This window comes from Clytia hemisphaerica, unplaced genomic scaffold (genome assembly GCF_902728285.1).
Source record: "Clytia hemisphaerica strain Z4C2 unplaced genomic scaffold, Clytia hemisphaerica genome assembly, whole genome shotgun sequence".
Lineage (NCBI taxonomy): Eukaryota > Metazoa > Cnidaria > Hydrozoa > Leptothecata > Clytiidae > Clytia > Clytia hemisphaerica.
In genome coordinates, this window is record NW_027103472.1 from 220,577 (window position 1) to 241,824 (window position 21,248).

At 35.3% G+C, this 21,248-nt stretch overlaps 1 protein-coding gene across 1 annotated transcript in view; it reads left to right on the forward strand.

Annotated features, from left to right (window-relative positions):
- The window catches only part of LOC136798324 (kinetochore-associated protein 1-like), a 45,471-nt gene that overhangs the window by 5,286 nt on the left and 18,937 nt on the right, over positions 1 to 21,248 (forward strand). Inside the window, exons 9-44 of the mRNA XM_067054917.1 lie at positions 224 to 308; positions 720 to 784; positions 1,665 to 1,786; positions 2,070 to 2,124; positions 2,287 to 2,385; positions 2,921 to 2,973; positions 3,244 to 3,324; positions 3,617 to 3,692; positions 4,049 to 4,177; positions 4,915 to 5,004; positions 5,772 to 5,822; positions 6,182 to 6,243; positions 6,793 to 6,901; positions 7,132 to 7,275; positions 7,565 to 7,807; positions 8,325 to 8,453; positions 8,803 to 8,946; positions 9,218 to 9,301; positions 9,557 to 9,657; positions 9,831 to 9,933; positions 10,380 to 10,439; positions 11,894 to 11,971; positions 12,308 to 12,424; positions 12,697 to 12,763; positions 13,065 to 13,129; positions 14,079 to 14,224; positions 16,036 to 16,137; positions 16,468 to 16,652; positions 17,602 to 17,701; positions 18,083 to 18,270; positions 18,568 to 18,686; positions 19,125 to 19,202; positions 19,412 to 19,513; positions 19,809 to 19,937; positions 20,280 to 20,396; positions 20,654 to 20,775. Coding sequence (XP_066911018.1) covers positions 224 to 308; positions 720 to 784; positions 1,665 to 1,786; positions 2,070 to 2,124; positions 2,287 to 2,385; positions 2,921 to 2,973; positions 3,244 to 3,324; positions 3,617 to 3,692; positions 4,049 to 4,177; positions 4,915 to 5,004; positions 5,772 to 5,822; positions 6,182 to 6,243; positions 6,793 to 6,901; positions 7,132 to 7,275; positions 7,565 to 7,807; positions 8,325 to 8,453; positions 8,803 to 8,946; positions 9,218 to 9,301; positions 9,557 to 9,657; positions 9,831 to 9,933; positions 10,380 to 10,439; positions 11,894 to 11,971; positions 12,308 to 12,424; positions 12,697 to 12,763; positions 13,065 to 13,129; positions 14,079 to 14,224; positions 16,036 to 16,137; positions 16,468 to 16,652; positions 17,602 to 17,701; positions 18,083 to 18,270; positions 18,568 to 18,686; positions 19,125 to 19,202; positions 19,412 to 19,513; positions 19,809 to 19,937; positions 20,280 to 20,396; positions 20,654 to 20,775 — 3,800 coding nt within the window. The remainder of the gene's footprint in view (positions 1 to 223; positions 309 to 719; positions 785 to 1,664; positions 1,787 to 2,069; positions 2,125 to 2,286; positions 2,386 to 2,920; positions 2,974 to 3,243; positions 3,325 to 3,616; positions 3,693 to 4,048; positions 4,178 to 4,914; positions 5,005 to 5,771; positions 5,823 to 6,181; positions 6,244 to 6,792; positions 6,902 to 7,131; positions 7,276 to 7,564; positions 7,808 to 8,324; positions 8,454 to 8,802; positions 8,947 to 9,217; positions 9,302 to 9,556; positions 9,658 to 9,830; positions 9,934 to 10,379; positions 10,440 to 11,893; positions 11,972 to 12,307; positions 12,425 to 12,696; positions 12,764 to 13,064; positions 13,130 to 14,078; positions 14,225 to 16,035; positions 16,138 to 16,467; positions 16,653 to 17,601; positions 17,702 to 18,082; positions 18,271 to 18,567; positions 18,687 to 19,124; positions 19,203 to 19,411; positions 19,514 to 19,808; positions 19,938 to 20,279; positions 20,397 to 20,653; positions 20,776 to 21,248) is intronic.

Consider the following 21,248-nt stretch of genomic DNA (forward strand, 5'->3'; position numbering starts at 1 on the left):
TAGACAATATACAGTTTCTTCAAAGTCTGTGCACTCATTCAGATTTATGTCCCAAAAAGGTTAGAAAATAGTATCTTGAGTTTAGAGCTTTTGGTTTCTAAGTAAAATTTGAAGAATATCCAGGTATTTTATAGATGAAAATGTTGATATAAATTTACATCTGAAATAAAAAATATACAATAGAGATAATAATTGCTAAATAAACTACTTCTTTTCTTTATAGAGCTTAGGAGATTCGGTGATGAGCGAATGGAATTTATATGAAGATTCAATATTGTTGAACGATATGATCGAAAAAAGTGACGGAGGTTGTTTTCTTGTTTCTATGTACTACTTTCGGGTACCTAATAGCCGTCCCCCCGCTAATTAATTTTTCGAAAATTTTCTACTCAGGACATACTTATTCCAACCTCCTGGTCTATAAATTTTTAGGAAAATATTTGAAAGTTCCCTTTTTTGTCTTTAGTTCTGCAGTATTAGCCTCTTTTTTAAAAATTTTCCACCCAGGACATTTTTATTCTAACCCTCTCGGCTATTAGGTATCCGATGGTACCCTCTCTTTCTGGACATTGTTGAGAAAAGTGTATTTCATGCCTTTTTTAAAAGAAGATGACAGTGATTGTCAAAGTAATTCAACTTCAAAAAAAAAACATTTCCAATTTTTACAAATCTTTATTTAGTACAAAAGGGTTTTCAATCTTCTTATTCTTTTTTCTCAGACGTTGGTTTCAAAAAAGTGTTGGTGACTCCTGATGAACAATATTTGGTTGTTCTGGACAGTAAGGTATAAAGTTGAAAGTTGTTAAAATTGTTAGACTTGTGCATGCTTTGAGAGGGTCTAAACCGATTCCTGAAATGTACTTATTTGTTAATATTTTTAAGTACTACCGGGTGACCCACGAAAAAGTTCGGACCTTTCTCGGCGTCTTGAGGCCGAACAAATGTCCCAAAGTGCTCGGAATTTCGGTATTTAAAAAGTAGATATCCTAACTTAAAATTTGAGCTATCACTTTTTAAATTTGACCAACTAGTTCTCTACTTATGACCTTTTAAACTCAAAATTCACTTTTCGGAAAGTGTAAAAAACACGTAAAAAAGAGGTATTAAATTAATGCAATCAATTAGAAAATCTCTTACAAATTGACTTATTTAACGAGTTTTATGACATTAATAATTATTGAAAACACCTTTTAAAGTAGTTTTTGTTTAAACCAAGACTAGTTTTTATCAAAATTGGCACTTTCAAGGAATTTTCTCAAAAACTGTATATCAAAAACGTCTAAAAATACCTAATTTGATACCCCTTTTCTACCTGTTTTTTACACTTTCCGAAAAGTGAATTTTGAGTTTAAAAGCTCATAACTAGGGAACTTGTGCGTCAAATTTAAAAAGTAATGGCTCGGATTTTAAGTTAGGATATCTACTTTCTAAATAATAAAACTCCAAGCACTTTAGGACATTTGTTCGGTCTCAAGACGCCGAGAAACGTCCGAACTTTTTCGTGGGTCACCCGGTAAGTCATGGTATCAGTAAGGTGAACTGAATTCTGGCAAAGTGCTCGATAAAAAACACAAGTTTCTTCTTTTCAGGAATTTTAACATTTTGTTTCGAAATAAATTTTGAAGCAAATGAAGTTCTGCATTGACATTGTTCTGAATCTTTAGAAACGTTTGAGCTTGTGGTCACGGTTCAGTTTTATCTATCTCACAACATGGGATGAGAGTCCTGTAGAAGATTTCAAGCTTTTTATCACCAATACTCTTCACAGTCAAGATAACGGTACAAGGTAAAATTATGGAGTTATTTAAATTAGGGAGTTATTCAAATTCTGCTTTCAAGTATTTTGGTTTAGCTCAGTAAACTATTTTTTGTTATTTCTATACAATGTAATTCTCAAAATCTACAAAAACCTCTAGAAAAAAGTAAGGATTCTGCCTAAAATACCACCCAAATTTTTGATTATGGGTTTTGTGAAATTAGTTCAAGACAACAATTTCTTCAGTGGACTATAATGCTTCATAAGTAAAACAATTTAAGCTTTTGACTAAAATGTGCGATTTCATTTTCAGCAAGTCAGTTGAAGAGACAAAGATTGTACTGTTAACGTCACCTGACAGCGAAAAGGTCTAATTTACTTCCGTCAGTCATTTTCCTTAAATCGATAATACATTATTGTTTGGAAAAGTCATAGAATGCAAAATAGCTGTCGGCTTGATTGACGAAACACCTGTTTGATGTTGTAATGAAATTACACATTTTAATATTCAGCTCCAATTTTTCTACTAGAAATCGAAACTGGTTGTGTTGTCCTTGCCACATTTCCATCACGTGTACTCTCTTAAATTGTCACATTGTGTCGGTCTTGCTGAAATGCCATCCAATCAAGTAAGCTCGTTAACAGTGTTTGTAATAGAACATGCCTTCAAATTAAACCTTTTTTGTATCTTTTATTTATTCAAACCTTTTCTTGGGCACTATGCGACTCTTCTCAATCTACAATTGTATGGTTCCGTTATTTCTCTAATACTTGACAGGGTCGGATACAGGAGGTAGGCTATCTTATTCATGGAGAGTAATTAGTTTCCATATAAGGTAATACGATAATAAAGTGCACTCTCCTCCATTGGTTATAGCCTCCCTCTGTATCCGAGCCTGCTTGAGAGAAACGGAGAAATTTATCAAAGATGCTTCAAAGGAAATATGGTACTCGGTTATTCAGATTCGCCTTGGGCATGCTCCTATCCCCAGGGGATATAATGGTTTTAAAAGTTTTAATATTTTGCTTCATTTTTGGAGATCATTGATATAAGTGCGATGTTGATATGGAGGCGTTACTCTCTTTTTAGAGAGTCTTTGCCCATTGTGGATTAATTTTTTGGAGATCATTGATAAACTTTTCACTTGCTTTATTTTTAAAAAGGACTCGATCATTATATTGGAAGGTGTGGAGTCAGAAGATGACTTGGACGATAGGTTTGTTTGCTGTTCTCTTGATTAAAATTTTAATCAGATAGTTTTTCATTCGTTGATTGACATTTACTTATCCATGAATCATTACTTTCATTTTCAGCTGCAGGGTTTTATACTTTCAAAGAATTCTTGAAAATACACGACAAAGTGTCAGCTACTGATTGTCATTTTTTCAATGCAATATTATCCCTATTATGTTACCCATATATGAAAGAAATGTTACATAATAGCTCTTTTCTTTTGCTTGAAAAAGTAACATTCTTGCATTTTTAGCATGGACGATCACTGGAAAACAAGTGGGAACATTACAACCATTAGAATTCGTAGTTTGATGGAAGCTATCCCTCAAAACAGGTCAGCTTATTTTCCGTGATAGCTTCAGCTTAGAATTGACACACCTATTACACTATCGTGCCTAAGGTTGCATGAAAGGGATCGATCTGAAGTTAATATAAATCGAATAAGATTTAATTGTCTGAAGTCTAAAGATATGTACATTGATCAACCTGTGTGTTAAAATTTGGCTTCATCAATCCTAGAAAGTGTTTGAGATGTTATTTTTTTATAATTGTCTGCCAAAGCGGGGAAGGTTGTAAACTGGAAAATACACTCACTCGTACAAGAACAATTTTTTCACTATTTGTAGATTTTCTCGTATTCTTCATAAGAAGAAATTTGACGAAGCTGAAGAATTTGCTAGAATGTTCGGTCTGGACCTTCAAGTAAGTAGAAGAAATGAAAACAAAATAGCTGCTGGTAGTTGTTTATTTGTTTTTATTTTATTGTCCAAATTTTCTATCCTACTGAAAATTTTTATGACCAAGATGAACTTTTTACTTTCTTTGATACACCTACACCCTTAACCGCGCAGTCGGCCTTTGAGGGGGAATGTTGATAAATTTACAAGATAATTTCTTTCGTGGTGCAAAATTCTCACCAAAACTCGCTCCGCTTAGAGTTGATATTTTTATTGACTAAGAGTGTTTCACCGATGTCTTTAATTATGTATGATGTTTTTGAGTAGGAGAAAAAAGTGTTAAAATTTGAGGAGGAGACATTATTTACTTCTGCTTTACAGCTTGTACACAAAGTTCGAAGTGTCGACATTTTGGACAGACTTTCACCTTGGGGAAACGAACCTCCTTCTACGCAGCATCTTTATGAAGATATGATTGTGGAACTGAAGGCTTGTTTGGATAAAATCGAGGTTGAGTTTTTCTTCTTTTCTGTGTTAGATAATTGCGTTTGTTATTATGATCAATTGCACACACTTGGAATTTAATTCAAAACCTTTTATTGTTTTTTTCTGGTGCTACAAAGCTAAGAACTGAGAAAATATATGTATTGCACGAAAATAAGAAAGTACTAGGTCACAGTGTGGATCTAAACCACACGGAAACGACCGCCTTCCATCACGCATCACGCTCGCGAAAGAGCGCGCGCACATTATTAACGCCTACATGTCATCTCCAGTACATTTTAGATTATTCATTGAAAACAGATTACAATATAGTCATTTTTCATGTCTCGATTATTCAATTCCGAATTCCGGTCGATTAACGGCCTTGTAATAAAGACAATGTTATTCAATTCCGAATAAAAGACATTCAGGGAAAAAAAAAGAGAAACACCTGGGTAATCTAGTTAAAAAAACCGAAAGTAAATGGTAGACAAAGTAATGAGCCAAGGCAAAACGAGATTAGCGTACCACTTTGAAAGAAACCGCCTCCGGCGGTCGATTAACGGCCTTGTAATAAAGATGATGAAAACAAGGACATATTATTAAAGGGGTTTTAACACCAGCAGGTATACATGAAAGGTTTTTGTATTTTATCTTGATTCAACGATACGAACTTATCTAGTTGACCTTATTCACATGTGTCTTAAAATTAACATGCGCGAGACTGACCTTCGGAGTTTTTTATTCGAATTTTGTACTTTCAGGATATGGAACACATTGTAAATTGTTGTCTAACAGCGCAACTTCCAACCCTCAATGCCACTTCAGATCTTTTGAATTATGCAAGACAAAAGGTAGACCTCCCAAATAACAGGAATTGTTCTTTCAGAAAATCACAAATTATCTTAGACATTGTTCAGGCCTTAATAAGTTCTTTGATCAGAGTACAATTTTTTTCTATGGACACGCTCTCCTCACTAACCTGGATTTGAAGCTAAGCTAAGGTTACCCAATTGTATGACTACTCGATTTAGGTCAGTATGAAATGCGATGTAATTCCCGTTAAAAGTGCCAAGTAGTAGTGTCACAATAAGGATACCACTTTTTCTAACAAAAAAACTGGCTTTCCAAAAAATTTGGTCGGAATCGAGAAACTACGTCTATCGTTTATATGATCTGATGGATAACTTGGGACTGGTTGGGCTTTTCCAGAAATTTTTTTTACCCCCACTGTTGAGGATATTGATTTTTCGTAGGTATCGAACCCCCTGGTACTTCATTAGTAAAGATATCCTGGATATCCACTCTCAAAAATATGCTCAACCCCCTGGATATCCTCTCTTGTAAAGATGCTTACCCCTGGATATCGTATTTTTTACTTGAAAAGACACTTTACTCCCTGGATATCCGCTCCCTTGTAGATATTTTAATCCCTGGATATCCAATTTTGAACAAAAATCGTAAACCCCCTGGATACCCCCTGGATATCCGATATCCTCAACAGGAGGGCACGGACTATTTCTGGAAAAGCCCATTGACAATCCAAAAGTCTTTAAGACATTTTTTTTATGATCTTTTTTTTTGACGATTTTTTCTAGTTTTTTTTTCCCTTTAATTTTAGGTCAACTTTGGTGAGAGGAAATTCACAAAATCATCCAATCTTTTACAAGAGGTATTTATTCTTTCAATTGAATAGTGATGTCTGTTCTATAAAAGCTAGTCATGAGACTGTTAGCTTATTATGCAGTACAATTATGCAGACATATTTTCAAATCAAACTACAGTGTTTTATTCGCAAGCTAAGTATTTTTTCACTATATCCATGCTGACTTTTCGGAGCTAAACTGTCAATCTCTCTTTAAACGGTTTTTTTCTCTACTCAGGAAACAGTGCCATGTCTTTTGAAAGGTCAAAACTAGCTACGGTACATTATTCGTAGAGTTCGGTGTCTTAAATTTTGAATCCTTACAGTATAAAACTAACTGTAAAGTAGACAAATAAAAAAACATGTTTTTTTTCTTGATCTTTTAGTTGTTAGACGGTATCAACCGATTGGTCACTTTCGAAGTCGCCTACGGAAGTCATATGTTCAGGTTTGTCCGATTGGTCTACGGTGTCGTTGTCGCAATCAACCAAGTAAAATACCGACTCTTTCAAAAGCTGCCTAAGAGAGCGATATTATAATGGGTTGCTTAAATCTTCTGTAACAAAACTTTTTTAGTGAACAACAAGAATGTTGCAAAAATAAGAAATTTCGTCGCATTTCGTCACCGATCTTTTTGAGAACAGGAAATTTAACGGTGACTTTCAATTTGATAGAAAACTAGAGCTCATCAAATGGAAAAATTCTCTTTATAGAAAGTCGACTGTAATAATCTTGGGAATTCATATGTAGAAAAATTCCATGCCTGTATTTTCTCATAGATCAATCACTTCACAGCGAAAAAGTCTAGTCTTTTTATGACAATTTCTATAGTCTCTGTCTGTCATGCTAGACGACTAATTCAGACATTATCCTTTAACAGTGTTGTATTACCATATAACACCGATGCTACTGGATCACATAGATTATAAACGACTCCAATGTACACTTTCTATGGAAAATTTTAATTCCAGTCTTTTTATAAACTTTTCATTTTCAGTGGTCCCGTGTGGAATTCATTTTTAACGACGTCATTATTGGACGAAGTCATTAAAAGTTTCAGTGAAGCCAAAATCAGTTCTGCGATTATCATCTGGCGAAGACATCAGGTACTTGCCAGCTTAACTAATATCAAGCAATCGTTTTGCTTAAAATTTAAGTCTTAAATAAAAAGGAGTAAAACAAAAGGAGTCCCATTGTATACTTTTTAATATGTTATAAGGGTCTATAATAGAATAGTAACTACAATGCTACAATTTAAATCTGATTATTTTCTGAGATCCCACTAAGCTTTATTCTTTCCTACTCATGTAAACTATTTTGAATGCATTAATTCTAGAGTGAATTCGAATCAAAATTTACAATACCGAAGCTGGAGCAGATATTGCACGCTATTCCTAAATGTGCTCCTTCGCGAAAATTGATACCATGGTTACGCCAAGATTTCGTTCCTTTTGTTCTGACTATCATGCCAGATGGACAGGTCAGTTGGTGAACTATGAGATTTCTTTTTATTATATAAACAATTTTTGAAAGAACCACTTCGATTAAAAAAAAGTTCGCCGCCAACCAAATTGACTTTTTGTTGAATTTTTCAAGCACTACTTTTTTACAAATCCCTGAACTTTTTGGAGAAAAAAAACATGCAGTTGTGATCAATTTTCAAAATCGTTTCTTGACATTTCTTCTCTATTTTCCGACAAAAAAGTCTCATTTTAAACATACCTTACCCTTTTTAGCATTTCTTATTATTGCCCATTCATTATTTCTAGAGTATTCTCGCAGACTGGCTAGAAAGTACTGCCAGGCGCTTAGAGTTCTTCGAGAAGGAGAGTTGGCCGGATAATGCTTTAGACCTTGCAGAAGTGATGTACACGGCTTTCTCGAATGTCAGCCAATCAACACAAGATCGTGGTGTGGCCACACCCATGCAGTTCTCCACCAAGATTTGCAAACTAAGTATCCCATATTTCGTAGACGACATCAAAAATGCAGAGGATCAAAATGAAACGATGGTTTGTAATTTTACAGGATGTCGGGAATGTGCGGACCCGACCCCCGGACCCTGACCCCTAAAGAGACTAAGTTTTTCCAAAAAGTGATCCTCAGAGAGACTGTTTTTGACAAATTTACCCTTAATAATTTTTTATCAATCGCCACTTTCGTACCCTTAAAAAGAGAGAGAGCCTAAGAGTCGGAAAGTCAAAGCCGGAAAGTATTTTTTGTCTTTTAAGTACCCACGGGCCATTATAATATACAGGACCTGTATGCTTTCATCAAACCACGCCCTGTTCCAATAATTATATGAATTAAGACATGGAGACTAACGCAGATCATAAGCTGCGTTTTTTTCGCCGAAATTTGGAGTTTTCGTGACAATGTAACGAGAATCTACGTCTAGCATGACAGCTTTACTTCGGGACTAATACACAATGGTCAAACTATATAATATGTCTTTCGACTATTAATGAGGAAAGTCTTCGCCACACTGTTCAATAAATTGTTGAAAGGAATTTTGCCGTTTCTTTTTAGGAGCAGGTTGAAGAAGTTAATCTTGCATCGTCGATGAAAAAGCTTGGGAATTTGGTGAAAAGTTTACGCGAAGTCAAGTCACTGCATTATGAATACAACTGCAAGTTGTCTTTAGCACAATTTACATCTGTAAGAAATTTTTGTAGTATTTGAATGTCTATCCGTTTTCTTTTTATTTGTGTCTTAAGAGTGTTGAGAATTCCCCTCACAAAACCTTCACATTATGAATGCAGCATTTAGTAGATTCAACTCGCAGTATCTTGTACCCGTTTTATGACACAAATCAAATTGTAGGACACGATCGAGCCAGGGGGCTGACAAGTCATATATAAACTTTTCTTGTGTATGTTTAGTTTTACTCTAGCAAATCAAGAGCTCTACAGTCATAAGCCAAAATACATCATGGCTATGGAAAGTCTATTGACTATAAAGAAGATTGCTTGTAGAAATTTAGAAATTTGTTGTTTCTTATTTGTAGGAAGATACGAAAGCTATTGCTTTCAAATTACTTGATCGGATCGCTGCAGCAGAGTTGATTCCTCAAACAATGAGAAAATATGTGAAACCTTACGTTCTAAAGAACAATCTAAAGCTGGACCAAGTGCTGTTTGAATACGTATCCGTAAGCCTCATGTTATAAAATACTGAAAATCTAAGATTGAACTGTATGCTGCTTGAAGATATTCAAAATTTCAGAAATTCTTAAATTCGAGTTTGCCTTTTCATAGGTGTTTTTGCGGTAGTGTGACATCTTTAGTGTGAATGTGCTCTATTGAAAATCTATTTTGTTGGCGCTTCTTTTAAATCTCTAAATCTGGCTTCTTCAACTTGGTGTTAGTGACGACTACGGTGACACAACGTGAGTGTATTATTGTACACTTTTTCCTTTGTAGAATATAGTTGAAATGAATGCTCAACTTGCAGCGATCTGGGAACCTAAAATCATCGCTATCATCAATGAGATTGAGAAGAAACAGGTGGGTCATTTCCGTGATTCATGTAAGGGTTCGTTACTTAGGGGAAAATGTTTTCCGTAGTGTAAGGATATCAGAATGATATTTTGTAAGCTTATATTTACGTTTGAAAGCTGCAAACAAAACGATTTTCAATCTCGTTGATTCGAATTTTCAATACATAATTTTACATATTATTTCATACTGCATTTAGCAAGGAAATACACCAACAAGACTTTCGCCAGTTCTTTTAATATTTTTCTTGCTAAAACTTCATAGGTGAGGTGTGATGCCACGTTGAAATTGATGTATAAAGCATCTAGACCTTGGACTCAAGAAGTTGAAAAACTGGTTATGTCAGAACTGCAGAAAAACCCTGAGTATGTTTGTTGATTCAAACCTTTTCAATGTTTTCGACTGAGCTTAATGTGGCGTGGCGTCATACGTGAATATCGAAGATTAAATATAATTTTGTTTTTTGAGGAACCGCGCTTCTATGCTGACAAAGTAGATTTAACAATATATTTTAAACTCTGCTTTCAATAAATTTCAGCAATTTGAAATTGAATCGTCAATTCCAATTCGCGCAACTTTGCAAAATGTTGGCTGGTTATGGTATCAGAGATAGCAACCTGGCAGACTTGTCCAGAATTGAGGTAAAGAACTTCACCATGTTGGGATTATTTCATTTTTTCTAGCTGCTGTAAACTGAAAACACAGGTATCTTTACACATTTTAATACAGAGAATTGATTGAATTCTTTTTTAGGTTGGTTATGGTAATAAGATTTAAGACAGTGCTAATTTTCTCTCGGTGTAACCAGGCTAGGTGTGGTAACGTTTCCTCTAGTTGATACAAGTAATACACTATTTCCATCTTAGCAGGTTTATGGTTAAAATGGCCATTAATTCCAAGATTTCCGTCCATGTTCACTAAACAGCAGTAATTCTGAATAGCAGAAAGAAAGGCAGGGCAGCCAAAAGACTTAGTAGACCTAGTATTTCTCCGAAGAAAAGGCTGTTTGTATCACCATTTTAGTGATGTCAAGAGCGGTTGAAAAGGTATAAATCATGGTATGGAAGCTATATTATTGTAATTTCAGGCAATCTTGAAACACATGTTTAACACCGACAACTCATCCGCTCTGGAAGACGCTCTCAAGGTAAAACAAAAAGTTGTTATGTTTGATAAATTGATCAGCAACCATCAACCCGAACGATTTTCTGAATACCCCTGTTTGCTACAACCCATTTACACATTACGCAATATTTGCTCTGAAATTGACTCATATTTTAAATACAGAAATTGTGTAGTGACATTCAGTTCGTTATCTTTAACTGTTCACTCATTTTTGCCACAATATGAAATCCACTCTCAAGGGTTTCTTTGAAATTTTGCCATTCCAAAAGTTAAATTAAAAGAAAGAGTATAGTATCTCGTTTCCCACATTGGAAGCAAAATAGAATGTACAATCGAAGGGAATGGAGGAATGGACATTGGTTGTTCGTTGCTTTCATTTCTAGGTTTTTTTGAAGTGGAATTTCCACTTAAAACCATCTCTTCCTGACACTGGACTCCCTCTTTTTTCGCTTCGTTGATTTGGACCCACCCCGGTGGAGGTCCTATAAATTAACCTGTGTTTGTTCGTCCGTTCGTTCGTTCGTTCGTTCGTCTGTTCGTCTGTTACCAACTTTTCTCAGGATTGAATCATAGGAATCTTTTGATTTTTGGTACAAAGGTGCAAAATGGTGGTGGCCAAAATGTGACGGAGCCCGATTTTCGAAAAAAAAGATTTTTGGGCAAATTTGGGCCAAAAAACGGCTCAAAAACGGGGTTTTTGGACTTTGTGAAAAATTGGATCATTAGTTTTTTCTGATTTTTTGCATGGAAGTAGAGTACCATCATAGGTAAAAGATGGCTCTAGCAGATTTTTGCAAAAAAATTTTCTTGGCACAAAAAATGCATGTTTATCTATAAGAATCACTATTAATAAGCATACATCAATGTTCTTAGTCAAATTACTCAATTTTTTTATGAGATAGATGTTTTTTTTGCTAATGAGGGTATACTTTGTGTGTTTAGACATGAAATTTGGTTGCTTGGCGTGTTTGATATTTTTTTATAAGCACATTATCAATTACTTAGGTATTAGCTTTTCTCGAGATTGGCTCTTTCATTCTTTATGATTTTTTGCACAAAGATGCATAATTATAAACCCTCGAATGTGACGGAGCCCGATTTTCGAAAAAAAAATGTTTTTGGGCAAATTTTTTGCATGAAGGTAGGTAAAAGATGGCTCAAGCAGATTTTTGTAAAAAAATAATTTTTTAGCTCGAAAACGTATGTTTATCTATAGGAATCACTATTAATTAGGAATCATAATCATTCAGAACACCAATAGTGATTACCTATTAAAATTAGTCGTTTGTTTCTTATTAAAAAAAAACGTTATATCTATAGTTATAACGAAAAAAACCTAAACGTTACATAATAGATCGTCACTATTTGTGTTCTGAATAATTGTTTAACGGTCATGCTCACGTATCAATTATATATGTGTTAAATGCATAACCAAGTAGGTCCATAAAAGTATCACTTGTTTAGTTTATCTTTTAGATTTGCCATTATTACTCTTCATTGACGACGCATTATGTTTACTCCATGCGAATCAAATTTTGGATCATCTCGGGAAAGGTATATATTAAATAATTAAAAAGTTTTAAACCTAAAGGCAATAGGCCATTTCACTGTAGGAGTGAATCATGGGTAACCAGGACTGATTGCGCCCCATAACTGCTCCCCCCTTGGACACAAAAACCTCCAATATTTTGGACAAACAAAAACTCGTTATCAGAGCGTGGTCGGTCATACAGTGGACTCTCGCTAATTCGAACTTCATTTATTCGAATCTCTCTCTTATTCGAACAAATTAGACCATAATTTTGAATATTGAATGATTTTATAAGAAAATCTGGTCAGAAATACTAAGAAGGATTTCTCTATCGTGTATTTGTTTACTCATCGTTTCAGTTAAGCGAATGTTGTGATTTGCTTCGTCAACTACCGATGTGTGAAGTCAAGAAGGTGGTGCAATATATAGTCACGTGGGTGGATAATACAATTATGTGGCCTCCTTTTGATGACGAGGTTTGTTTTCCGACGTCATGGACAATTCTGGACGTTTTCATTTCGAATTGTTTATGTATTTTTTTTGGCATTCTCTAATGTGTCAATGACCTTCGGTGTATTATAATGTAGTTAGGTTTGCAATTTAGAAGACATGCTAAGCATCTATTGATGATGGTTGATAATTATTTGGAACACAAAAATATTTATCCACTTGGGAAATCCCAGTTAATGATTTATATAGGTGATCTTTCTTTTGTATCCGTAAACATTTTAAACCGGTGCTTTTCTAGGACAAACAGTCTCAAATGCAACTAACTGAAGCTGCAGTATTCCTCCTGTCTTCCATTGCCAGCAGAGGTAAGATCAATTCTAACCAGATTTCAGTCTTTTGTTCGGATGTAACATTGCCTTACTGTATGTAAGGCTAAAGTAAGGTTCACTTTTTTGAAATTCCTTTTTCTTTAACAATCACAACGAGTTCTTGTCTATGTTGGCTAAAATTCTGTCTTATTGAAGCTTATCACTGACATATGTTGATAGCACTTATTGATTCCTTTGAGTCAGTCAAGAATGGAAATAAATTCGTTTATTATCCGATACTTGAAGTTTCGTGCCGTTTCAGGCAGTCTTCAGTCAGATAATTCTTTAATATTTCTAGATAAAGATTTCAAAAGTGACGCTTTGAATTACATCCGAAAGTTGAAGAACATAAGTCGATTACAGGTTTGGCTTTTTTTACACACTAGTGAGAGTTAAACATTGGTAACTAAATCTGCGACTACTGACAGGTTGATGCACCTTTTATGCCACAGCACGAAATTATGCAAGTTTTAACCCATAGATTTATAAAGCCCGAAGGGCTAGATGGCGTACTTTTGCTGAAAAGTGTGCCGTGGTTAGGTAGGAAGTCCTACCTAAGTTAGGTAGGAAAACCTACCTAGGTTAGGTAGGAAATCCTACCTAAATCACATGACATTACAATAGAATTTCTGGCTCGCCTGCTTTTACGTCGGCTAAAAATTCCTCAACCTTTTCATTGTAATTGCAAATCTCAAGCTACTTGCCTGGATCGAGATTCGCATATAATTGGAAGTGTGTCCTGTTTTATTAGTTGAATATACAAGCATATCTGAAATGTTATTATTAAATTTTGTTATTATTGCCATTGCCATTTTGTTTTTATTCTGTTCGTCAAAAGCGGGACTCGAATGTTTTGAATTTCGGACATTCGTATATATAGCGTGAAACAGAAAACAAGATTGCTGACTAGTGTAGTCAAACAAAAAACTGGACACAGCTTTACGAGAAATGGGCTCTTCCAGAAAAAAATTTTACATGGGGGGTGGAGGATATAACAATTTTTAGTGATTTACCCCCCGGACAGGGTGACTTTTGGCCCCCCGGACAATAGGTTTTTGCCCCCGGACAAGCATCTGCTGACCCCCCGGACACACCAAATTACCCCCGGACAGAGCAAATTTACACCCCGGACAAGGCAAATTTTGATGTTTTTTGCTACCCCCGGACAATATATCCTCCACCCCCCGCATGTAAAATTTTTTTCTGGAGGAGCCCAATCTGTGATCAGTTTATCTAGTATGTAAAGGAATATGATATGTGATTCCGATCATCAATGAATTAACTTTTAATAATCCCTTTCTTTTTCATTCAGACGGAGTTTGGTATTTTCATTTCGATCACTGTATACAACCTGAAGGATCAATCTATGGAAATTTTACGCAATTATTACCGACAACCGGAAAAATATGAAACGTCAAACAAACATTCTAAAAACTCCAAGAAATACCGTATTCTCAGGTACAGTATTTAGATATTTTATTTTAATTCATGAGCACTGCAAATTTTCGGATTCATCTCAAAGAAAAACAAGAAGCCGAAGCGGCGTGAAGGCCCAGCTGACGTGGCAATAACCAAATATCGTTTGTATCGGGTACTAAGAGAATCAATGTTTGCGGAATCGTATTTTTGCAATTTTAGGGTTTAAAGGAAACATCGAGTCTTAGAATCCTAAGGCACATTTTTGGCAGAGATTGAAATACGGAACATTCAAAAAGTTAAAAAAGTTCGAAAATTGGCTGAATGAAAAAAAAAGGAAAGAAACCAGCTGCGCTGGAAGGTCAGGGGAAGGTCAGCAATGATAAATGATACGCAATATATGTAATATAATAGATTTGCTTTATGTTTTTGTTACTAGTATGAAAGAAAAAATCGGTTTAAATAAATTCACAAACTGTCAAATGTTGACCGTCAAAGTTCAGGAATATCGATTTAACCCGTAGCATCATGAAAAACATTCCAAACTTATTCAAATTTACACATGAGCTGTATTTTAGTATCCTTTAATGAATTACAACATAAGTTTACTTGAAAAAATTCTCTGTCAGGTTTGAAAAATCCAGCCACCGACCGTTTAGTGCGATAGATCCAAAATTGTCCATTTTCACGGGTTGCACCATGAAAAACATTCCAAACTTATTCAAATTTACACATGAGCTGTATTTTAGTATCCTTTAATGAGTCACAGCATAAGTTTACTTGAAACAATTGTCTGTCAGGTTTGAAAAATCCAACCACCGACCGTTTAGAGCGATAGATCCAAAATTGTCCATTTTCACAGGTTGCATCATGAAAAACATTCCAAACTTATTCAAATTTACACATCAGCTGCATTTTATTATCATTTAATGAATTACAACATAAGTTTACTTGAAAAAATTCTCTGTCAGGTTTGAAAAATCCAGCCACCGACCGTTTAGTGCGATAGATCCAAAATTGTCCATTTTCACGGGTTGCACCATGAAAAATATTCCAAACTTATTCAAATTTACACATGAGCTGTATTTTAGTATCCTTTAATGAGTTACAGCATAAGTTTACTTGAAAAAATTCTCTGCCAGGTTTGAAAAATCCAACCACCGACCGTTTTAGTTTAGAGTAATAAATCCAAAACTGACCATCTTCACGGGTAGCTTCATGAAAAACATTCCAAACTTATTCAAATTTACACATGAGCTGCATTTTATTATCATTTAATGAATTACAACATAAGTTTACTTGAAAAAAGTTTCTGTCAAGCTTGAAATATAAAACTCCAACATCCAAATGCTCCCACTTGCTCTGACTCCATCCATCTTGAAAACCTTAAAAAATACTTTGCCATAAAGAGAATGAGATTTGACTTTACTACCAATTCTATCCAATATAAAAGTAGGTCAAACATCGTGCGGGTAGGCGAGGCAAAAATTCTAAATCGGCCGCTGGTTTAGCCTGGACTACTGGACTTGTGTTAATCTATTGCGCGCGCAGGCCCCGACAAAACCAAAATCTTTTCGTTCAGTTGCTTTTTAAAGGCCCACTTGCGCTGCGCGGCTGGGCCAATTAATGAAACTATTGAGACGAGATTTGGGTGTTTTGAGTTTTTTCAAAAGCTACAGATTTGTGAATAATAATTTTCTAAAAAATGCATCTTTTAGAGTCTGCAAATCCTTAAAATATTCTTAGAATGCTCTTAACATCTTTGTTCTTGAAGCTTTGTGCTCTTACATACTTCATTCAAATAAAAAAACGTGTACTTATGTTTATATTCTTGTCTTTCTAAAAATCATTAGGTTGTCAGAACTTCTAGGTCTCTCCATCTATGAAGTCGAAGATATCATTGTTGATTTGCTTAAGGAAGACAAAAACCTACAAGAAATCTTTGAACGTTTGAGGTGAGACTTTAAACCATCGAATCTATTTTGCAAAAACAACTGTCTGCTAAACGTTTTTAAATAGTGTTGAGTTGAGGTTACGATTTTAGCCTGTAAGATCAGTGTTTTAGTCATAAAAAATTGGCAAGGCCAAATTTGCGGGGCCCTTCTCATAAACATCTCAATTTAATTTTTATAGCAATATATTTCGCAGGTCTATTGAGCTCTATGTAATATCTACTTTCGAAATAACCATATGCGGTTGCGTCCCACAAATGATGCTACAGATCCTGGGGGTTGATACCCTGCTAAATAGAGTGTACTCTAAAATGAGTTTCCAATGCTTTTTAGAACGATCGTGGAATCGATTGATGGTTCGAAATATCTACACGTCAATCAACAACAAGTTAAACTCATTTGGAAAATGTTGTACATCTTACTGACGACTTCCGGAGCAACCAATAAGTTTGATTGGGTTAAAAATATCGATCAAATGCATGCTTTTGCTTCTATCGGGCTCTCTTTGTGTGATGAAGGTATCCTCATTGTTAATTTAACATTTACTTTCTGGTCTGATTGGACGTCTTTGGTTTAGCTCATTTTACTTTTATTTTATTTTGCAACTAGATGTTTTTTTTTATAAACATAACGCTTATAAGCATACGAAGGCTCAGATTTGCAGAATTCCTAAGCATAACATGAGCATATATGTCAGCCTAAAATATTTTTCAAGTGGTCATTTTTATCTGTTTTTGTTTCATTTTTATCTGGTTTGGTAGAGGTCAAGTAAAATATAAGACATTCCACGGCTAGCTACATTCCACTGCTCCCAAAATCTGAACAAATTCTTTACAAAATTTCTGAAATTTCATTAAAAAACTTGGCTCGGGCTGGCTCGGGGTGAATCATAAGCATAATTCTTAAGCATATAATAAGCATAAACTATGCCTGGATGCTTTGAGAACTTAAGCATACACGAGCCTGACCAAGGGGCATACACTTGCTTATAAAAAAAACATGTACGGTAACAAAGTTTATCCTCTTGTCAGCAACCTTGGTCCGACTATCCAATTCCCCTCGCATGACATGGTTCGATCCGGGCCGAGATTTGCTCATTTACCCAGTGAACCGCTGCGGGTGGTACCATGATCTTCTACCGTTCGAGGTATTTAAATACCGGGTGAACCAGTAAAAAGTATAAAGGGTTGTCAAGATATTGTAGGCTTACGGTCAAAGATTTATTGTTGATTCTTTTTGATAGAGGAATTACCCTAACTTAAATTTTGGTACATAAAACCTTAAAATCGGTTCAGCCAATCAAAAATTATGTTTTCAAAGAATTGAAAATTTTGACTTAACCAAAATGAAAGAATTCAAACTTTTTGGACATTAGGCAAAAACTATAGTCATCTAATGTTACATAGCTTTTACTACAAAATACATAATGTTTTGTGCTTTATTAATAATAAAGCTTTCCTTTTGCAGACCAATTAGCTGACTACACAACATTTTGCAAGTTGGTTCGAATCATCTCCAATATCGCTTCCCAATGCGAAACGACTGACTTCCAGGAAGATACTTCAAGGTTAGTATATGAGATGTCATTTAAAAATTTGATGAAAACTCACGAAATATAGGATTATGAGCTGCGTAGTCTTATCTCCCTTTTTTGTCATACAAATAGCCAGAAATTAGCATTTTATATTAGCGTAGAATATTTATTTTTATTTCCCTTGAATTCGTGATAGAAGCGTAAGTTGTTTTTCTAGCGGAAACACCCGAAAAAGCCGGATTTTGACCGCCGTACTTCTTTTTTAGTAACAGAGAAGGATCAAACCCGGCTTTTTCGGGTGTTTTCGTTAGAAAAATGACTACGCGTATCAAGAATTCAAAAGGTCTATAGAGGGAAAGTTTTGAACTTTTCATACTGTTATTCAAAAAGACCAATTCATACATTTTTCTGTAGGAGCGACGGTTTGCTTTACAAATGGATAGAAGACCATTACAAAGATGATAGTCTGGTGCTTCCCTCTAATGAAATCTTCCCCGTCATCCAAAAGATGTTCAAATTATTCATTCAAGATGAAAATCCACAAAATTTGACGTACAATTCTTGTCGTCTGCTTGGAAAAGGTCTTTCTTTTGATCCGGAAGGTATGCGTTTTTCAACTTTTTTGAATTTTATCAGGATTGCTGAGCGAGAAAATTTCCGCTATTGCGGAATTATTATATTGTTTTTAAGGAGCGATTACTTACAAATGCTCGCTCGGAGCTCGTGGTTCGAGTCTGCACTCAATTCAATGAACTGAAGGGAGTTCTTAGATAAACTAGCTGGCTTACCTTGCACAAAATCTATCAGATATCTTGTAATGATATAATAATGTTCGTAATAAGTTAGATATTTTAAAACAACTGCGTCTCTGACAAAATTCCTCATGTTTTTCTTTGCAGGTATTCAGAAAGGATCAAGTGGATTTCATATTGTGCAAGCGTCACAACTCTTGCACGCCTTGGTGAATATTCTTCAAGAAAATAATCAACACCAGCTTTCATTGGTAGCCCTGGTTTTGGTAAGATGCGTTCGTTTCTTCCGCCATTAGTTTATTTTCTACAAAAAGTGCCCAACTCCGACTATAGGAGCTATCAAAGTTTGACAAGATATCTGTTGTCTCTATACCACCAAGTTTCGACCTTTTATCGGAAGTTTTCTTGATAAGAATTGATCAATGAATATACCTACATCATTCTATAAAAATGGGGAATTCCACCTAGCAACCTTTAAAGCATGAAGAGGCTGGGTTAGTTTACCATGAAGGATGATTGACATCAAATGCCCGAATTCGTTTATTCTCTTATAGATACAAAAATTTTCCCTCCTATAGTTAACCCAGCCTCCTAACTCAGCTTTGAGGGTTGATAAGAGTATTTCGCCTGAACATATTTTTCATGAACGTTAAACCCTTGTATTTGTACGCTTCAATCATCATAACAAATTATTCTTTTGACAGGGTGCAACCTCATGTGGTCACCACGCTTCGACATTACAGATGGGTATACCATTGATATTAACCAATGAGAAAGAGCAGGTAACGAATTGCATTTTGGGTATTTTTCAAGATTATTTTTCCATCTTTTTTATTTATTACCTATTTTAACTTGATTTTCTGTAGGACCTTAAAAGAGTCTTCGATTAATTGATCTTACCCTGTCTTTTGGTCCTGCCTGCTACTTGAATAGCTCAATTTTATTTTATCAGAGGGCTATCCATGCGTATCTAATAGTTAATTTCTTGTAGAAAGAAGTTGAGGTCGGAGAAACGTTATTGAAAACATCACAAGTCATTTTAACACGAGCTGCATCGATCATCAGTGAAAAATGTACCCAACTCGCCAGAACGGTAAGATTCCTCTAACATAGTTAGACTAAATCTCTGCTACTTCAAAATGAATAATATATGTTCCTTTGTCGGATTAAAGTTAATCTAATTCAATACTATCTTTTAATTGAGAAGTCGCCAATCGTTACCAGCAAGGTTACCAATGTGCTGAATTTTTTAATTCTTTTTTGTAGTCTAGAAGCGAACATTATGAACGTTTGTGCTTCTGTAGGTGTTCATACTTATGTGTTCAAAAAGCTCCCCTCCATCCCCGAAGCTTTAGATACTTTCTGATGACTTGCTTGCTTTCCACCAGGTTATGAGTCATCGTATTGTGGATAACGATATGGCGTTGTGTTATCTTCAATCATTGCCAACTCAACAAGGAAAAGATATACTTAGCTCCCTGGAAGAAAAGTATAAACAGAAATTCGTCAGAGCGCAGGTATGCTCTTGCCTCGTTTTGTCGTTGTTAATTTTTGCGGAAAGGTACAGTTTGTAAATAAGAATACTAGTGGTCTAAGTCGTCAACGCCACCATCCAGATATTCCTGGTTCGATTTTCTGCTCCTTCCCATGTCTCGTTCAGTTCCTTTGATAGAAGAACCGGTTGACCGTGGACGCCTCTTGAAACAATTTAAAAGAGGACGTTCAGTGAGAGTTGATTAAACTGATCTAATGGTGTGTATCTAACTTTTTATATAATCAGAACATTTTTCAGGTTATCAGGATATGGGACATCGTAGATTCTTTTATTTTCACTGAATATGACTCTTTCCATGTCATAGAGTATCCTCAAGATCGCTGTGAATTACGGTATGTTGCGTTACGATCGTCAATTTCAACGGCAATGCAAAGAACGTGGAGAGTGCGCGTTGTGGGGAAGAAAACTACAAATGTTACACGTAAGGATTCTTTTTCGGTTCATGACGGATTGGTTTTGAAGACAATGCATATATTCTGACCATTCAAAAAGAGTTGATTTTTATACAGAAAATAATAAAGGATGGCACAGGAAAAAGGATAAGGGTTTCATGGATAATTTTGTCCATGATAATGGGGTTCTCTTCGTAATAACTGGCATCAGCTACGTTTTGTATGTTATTTCTAAAGGTATTTTCGAGCTTTCTCAAAACTGGTGAACTAAATAAATTGTTTGTAGGTGGATGTTGGAAGTAACATGCGATATGATTTGCATCAAAATGCACAAGCAGTTGAAAGTATTCTACAATCACTCATTAAACATCCTAATATTGATCTGCAGTCCATCACCACGTTTTGCGAGTAAGTTCAGCTCTTGTAACCTTGGTTACAGTCTTGAGATTTTTGTGCTTCCTTGAGGTTGACTTGTCAAGGGATCAACGTACCCAAGCCAAAAACTGCATGTCAGTTTCTCCCAAGCCTAGTTAGTATAAGCTACAGAACAGTGTATACGGCTCTAACAAGACGACTCGTTGACCGCTCAACACAGAATTGGAGCGCCTGTTGAAAGAAGGCTTGAACAGAAACAAATTTCTAGCTCTTCTTTACTTGGATTTTGTTACATTAGCACAAAGATTTGTATCCTCTTTGCATTTTTATTTAGAGGGAGACGGGGAATGCGAACCTGGCCAGGGAAAGTTTTTAAGGCCTAAAGACTGACACTACAGGCATAACTGCAAGGGAAATCAATGATTTTCAAAGTCGAATAAAAAAGATTGCTATCGTTACTCGAAAATGCAATGAAATACGTCCGTTTAAAAATTCTGCCAGTTTGA